This window comes from Musca domestica, unplaced genomic scaffold, assembly GCF_030504385.1.
Source record: "Musca domestica strain aabys unplaced genomic scaffold, Musca_domestica.polishedcontigs.V.1.1 34, whole genome shotgun sequence".
Taxonomy (NCBI): Eukaryota; Metazoa; Arthropoda; class Insecta; order Diptera; family Muscidae; genus Musca; species Musca domestica.
The window spans coordinates 1,061,144-1,066,853 of record NW_026712313.1 but is presented as its reverse complement, the minus strand read 5'-3'; the positions used below and the strand labels follow the sequence as shown (position 1 = coordinate 1,066,853).

Here is a 5,710-nt window from a genome sequence, read left to right as displayed (position 1 = left end):
TTATCTCCCCTCTCTTTTTGGTTTCTGAGTAAACAATGAGAACATCTGATTTACAGTAGGGATAAGGAAGTCGACTTTTGTCCATTTGTGTTATATGCAAAAGCTGAATGCTGTGCATTGTAGGGTAATCGTTTGAAGAAAATGCAACTCTGTATTGCACGTTAACCCTTAGATATGAAATAGAAAATATTTGTTTTTAATAAATAATATGACAAAGGCTTCGTGGTTCTGGGGGCAGTTAATAAAAAATAAAATAGTCGAGCAACTGTAAAATCGCTTATAATATCGTTAATTAACAAAAATTCTCAGCTAACGAAGGAAATAAAGTTTCCCATTGCAGAAGCATTGCAACATTGGGAACATTGATATGTCAAAATATTTTAATTATTTTTTCAAAAATGAATGGATCTTCATATGTTTTCCTATACGATGTCAATCGGAGGTTGATATGATATGCACTTTTCAACAATTTAAAAGAATTTGAATAATTTTTCATTCAAAAATTTAAATTTAAAAACAGGTTTGACAGTTCATTGTCCCAGCAGCTGCGTTAATGCGACTACCTATATTTTTCTATTATGATTTTACCGATGGAAAAAAATAGGTATTTTTGGTTACCCTAACATTTGTTAGCTAACATACAAGATCTTCCGAAGAGAGTAATACTAGAGAGAAAGTGTGACAGTTCTTTTATCGAGAGCTTGCAAATTCTTACAGAGCAAATGTCATGGCTAACTTTGAGGGAAACATTACTTTGTTTTTAATAAGAAATAAGAGAGAAAATGATATACACCTTTTTCGGATGTAATTCGAAATTTTTTTTGATTTAATTCGTGACATTTGATTTGTAATTCGAATTTCTTCAGTTGTAACTGAAGAATTCCAATTGTAATTCGAATTAGTTCGAATGATTTCATTTATAATTCGAATGATGATTCTGTTGTTCTCCAAATTATTTCATTTTTAATTCGAATTATTTCAATTTTTTCTTCAATTTGTAAATTGAGCAATTCGAATTATAATTGGAATAAATCGAATAAAGAATTCGAATAATTCGATTTACAATTTAATTATTCAATCACAACTGGAACAATTCGAATTACAATTGAAATTATCGAATTAGAACTGAAATAATTCGAAATAAAATTGGAATTCAAAAAATTTCAACTGAATTAATTTGAATTACAATTGGAACGATTTGAATAACAAATAGAATTCTCAAATTACAATTGAAATATTTCGAATTACCTCCGAGGTGAGGTGTAATCCTTAGTTAAAATTTAGTATCGCTTCCACAAAGCGGGAATTATGAGCATGACAATGGTGAAGGGTTTATTATAAATAAATGATATTTAAAAATATATGGATGGGAGGATTATTTTAAATACCCCAAAAATGTTAAATGTTGGTACTATAGGGGCTGATATAAAACAAAAATTTAAAAAACAAAATTTCATATTTTCTTAAATTGAAAAAAATTCCATTTGTTTTCGTTAATTCTAACACATTTCAATTCGAATTTAAATTGTTTTTATTGACAATTACTATTTTACAAAATACTTTTATTCATTCATTTTTAAATAAAATCAAACTAATTTATAAAACTAAATTGTGTTTGTTTGTTGGCTCTTCTTTTTTTCTTTTCTATTTATTTATTTTTTTAAGTCTTTGTTGCATTCTCGAGAATAATAGGACGTAGTTTAATAAACAGAATTAATTACATGAATGATATTACAAAATCATGATAATGGCTTCTTAGTCTAGAAACGTATTTTTTAGTTTTCACAGTCCATTGTAAACGCGATTTATTGAGGCTTGTTCCAGTATCTTTTTGAGTTCTGAAAGAAACAAATATAGATGGGGACAATTATTATCAATAGGTTTTGGGAAATCTTATCAGTTTTAGTTATGTGTGATTGTATTTGTATTTAAAATATATACATACCTTCTTTTTCGGTATCATCTAAATCTTTCTTTGGGAATTCAACATCGAATGTTATATACAAATTGCCATGTAGATTGTTGTTCTCATAGTTGGGCATACCCTCGCCCTTCTTGCGTATGCGAGCACCGGGCCAAGTGATTTTGTCACGCGTCACCGAAACTTTGTGGCCATCCAAGTGCAAAATGTCCATGGTGAAACCAACCAAGGCATCCTGGAGAAAAATGAAAAACAATAATTAGTAATTTAAAATAAAAAATATATATATTTTAGACAAGTACGTCGGTTTTATCTCTTGGCAACATGTGTTTTTTATATGAGGAACTTAATATATTCTACTATCAAGCAAGTCGTTCTAGTTTCAGAATGTTATACCAGATGGTTGACTGACAAACCCCTCAAATATTTTTAAGGATATTTTGACAATTTAAAAATTTCATTTTATGTCGAAATGTAGCGTCAAATTTTAGATCAAGTTTGGGTTTGTTAGAATTGGTCGGCTTTGGCACGAATTATGGTACTCAAACGGCCAATGAAACCGTCACATGCTGCCCGAATGTTGATCTGCGGTATTTTGGCCCATTTCCGGCGAAGCACTTGCTTGAGGTGATCGACACTTTGGTATTTTTCAGTTCCAAGCTTGTCTTCCAAAATACTCCGGACACAATAGGCCAACGGATTTGTATCCGGAGATTTTGGTGGCCATTGTGCGCTGGAAATTAAGCGAGGAACCTCATTTTACAACCATTCTTGGGTGGCACGTACTGAGTGCGACGGTGCTGAGTCCTGTTAGAATGTTCAATGTCTGCGGCAAAAATGTTTGAATGCCCAAGGCTTTAATACACCATCCAGAATATTTTCGCGATAATATGCGGCATTTATTCTGATGCCACGGTCGATTAATATGAGTGGAGAGCGACCAAGGCTTAAACACCCTCCAGAATATTTTCGCAAAAATATTTGGCATTTATTCTGATGCCACGCTCAATTTATGCGAGCGGAGAACGACCATCGGCTGTTATGGCGGTCCACACCATCGCCATGGCCGGAACTTAAGTTCTAGTGGCCAACCGAAGGTGCACATTTTCAGCTAACCTCTTTGGCAAGTAAACACGATCATTTTGTTTGTTTACAAACTGATGGACAACGAATGTTTTCTCATCGGAGAAAACCGAATTCGGCCAAGCGAAGCAACTCTTTAGCTCTTTTGTGAAAAAGTTAGGCCGCTCTTAAGCGAAACCACTTCAACTTACTTGTTTAAAAATAAATGAAAAATCCGCCCACATTTCGAATTCCCACAATCACTTGCAATTTCCAAATACACCCCTTCACTTGAGTCGCTTTAATTTCCCTTCAACACCCCACAATCACTCACCTGCAAACTGATGGTGACATTAGTGTACAAATCATCACCCTTGCGTTGGAAACGTTCATGTGGCGCCTGCATAACTTTAATGATCAAATCTCCTGGATCGCCGTCCATATGGGGTTCACCCTCCGCAACAAATCTTGTCTCCTGACCGTCAACCATACCGGGCTCCACTTCAATTTCCAAAGTTCTCTCCTCATTCACCAACTTAACATTGGGACACTCATCACAGACCAATTGTTGCATCATTTGGAAACGGCCTGGTCCCAAATTCCGCGTCACCATCTCTTGGCGACAATTACACTTACGTGTACCGGCAGCCGGTTTCAACACCGGTTTATTTCTAACAATTTCCACAAAATTTCCCGAATACAATTCCTCCAGTGTCACATACATGTTCATAACAATATTCGCTCCCTTGGGGGTGTCATGGTGATGGGGATCATTGCCACCAAAATGGAAACCGAAATCGCCAAAGAAACTGGCAAACGGATCGCCACCATGATCCATCATACCGTCTTTCTTCAGACATTCTTCGCCACATCGATCGTATGTCTTACGTTTATCCGGATCGGAGAGAACTTCATAGGCCGCCCCCAAATCTTGGAACTTTGTCGAGGCATCCGGGTCATCTTTATTCTTATCCGGATGTAATTCTTTGGCAAGTTTGCGATAGGCTTTCTTTATTTCATTTGTTGTTGCCGATTTACGTACATTGAGAATTTTGTAGAAATCTCGACCGGCCAGAACAGAACTCAATAAACAGAAAGTAATTTGTACAAATAAAACTAAAGCTAAGACTTTCATTATGTTCTACTGTTTTTTAATAACTAAACTTTGCTTAGAAATTCTTACTAATATTTGCACTCTAATTTTGAACGATTTTCTGTTAATATTTCATATTTTTATTTAGCTGTTGTCTGGCAAAGTTTGATGTATTTATAAAAAAATTATTATAAAATTGCGTGCTTGCTCTTGATTGGTTGATTTCGGAAAACAAAGGGGGTTGTTTTGCTCGAACGCCGTCGCCTAATGTGTCATTCGGCGCCGTTGATGGGTATAAACAGCTGTCCAGCGTTAAACGTCATCAGTTTTCTTCGTAAGGGGTGATCACACTATGTGATTTGTTTGCCAATCACAATCAATCAACAATTTCTTTTGAAATTTTCCTATAATTGTTATTTTGATTCAATAGGTCATGGAATTTTCAATTGAAAAATGATATAAAGAACATATTTTACATTTTTATGGTCTCAGTACGAGAAAACACATTTTAGGGTTAAAGTCGTAATATGTGTGTGTTTACTCAGAAATCGCCAGTGAAGCTTCGTTTTATAAGGATGACGTCAAAGAGAAAAAAATGTTTTATCAAATTTCAATCAAATCGTTACCAAAACAAAAAAAAAAAAAGAAAACAAAAAACAAAGGTTCTGAAACCGCTCATATTTAAACTGAATGTATAAAAATCTTTAAACCAATATTACTAAAAACAAAAGGAAAAATTTGTAAAAATTGTTAAAAAAAATGCATATCATAACAATCTCCGATTTTCATCGTATAGGAAAACATATAGAAAACCACTTATTTTTGAAAAAATATCAACAATTTTTGATAATGAAAAAACTTTGCTTATTTCAGACAAAAACCTTATTTACACCGACTCCTAAATTACACTTTTCAATTTTTTTCCTTTTTTTTAAACCCACGATTATTTTTTGTCCAATAGCCGCTCTTTATTTTTTAAATTTCTTTAAATTCTCTATTGTTTATTTTCTGAAATTCAGATTTATTTGTGTAATAGTTTTATGATTTTTTTTATATTCACGCAATAGGCAAATTAGTCATCCAACATATTTTTAAATGCAGACCAAATTGTCTTCAAACTTATTAAGTTTCAAAAATTATTAGAAATTAGATCATAATTAATGACGAGATTAATGTTTTAAGAGGTTCACAAGACATATTTTTCTTGATAAATTAAAAAAATCTATATTAAATTGTTATTTTACATTGCTTTTCTCTACAATAATAATGGTAAATCAAAAACCATGGCTACTCTACCAAGTGTCAGAAGTAGTGACCGTTAACATAAGGAAAGAAAAATAGAATACTAGGGGTAATAAGTAAATAAACAGGCGGCGTATTATTATTAACCCCAAATAATGCATATTTATTTAATAATTTTAATATATATTCCTTTAAAAAATATAATATTCTTTAATAAAGGCATTTAAATACAATTTATTTTGGTTATAGTTTCCAAAACAAAAATTAATTGTAGAAGGAGTGTGTGAACAAATTAAAATTCAAACCCGCTGGCAATGAAAATTCCATTTAACTCAATTTCACCAGTCCTATACTAGATATAAGCCGGACTAGTACCAAATGTGTCCCCAAGT

At 32.9% G+C, this 5,710-nt stretch overlaps 1 protein-coding gene across 1 annotated transcript; it reads right to left on the bottom strand.

Annotated features, from left to right (window-relative positions):
- Positions 1–1,513: 1,513 nt before the first annotated feature.
- Positions 1,514–4,316, bottom strand: LOC101889021 (dnaJ homolog shv). The gene is made up of 3 exons (XM_005188776.4): positions 3,318–4,316; positions 1,946–2,156; positions 1,514–1,838 (listed from the first exon to the last, which is right to left on the bottom strand). The coding sequence occupies exons 1-3, from the start codon at positions 4,116–4,118 to the stop codon at positions 1,783–1,785; spliced, it is 1,068 nt and encodes a 355-aa protein (XP_005188833.1). The 5' UTR covers positions 4,119–4,316; the 3' UTR covers positions 1,514–1,782.
- Positions 4,317–5,710: the final 1,394 nt, after the last annotated feature.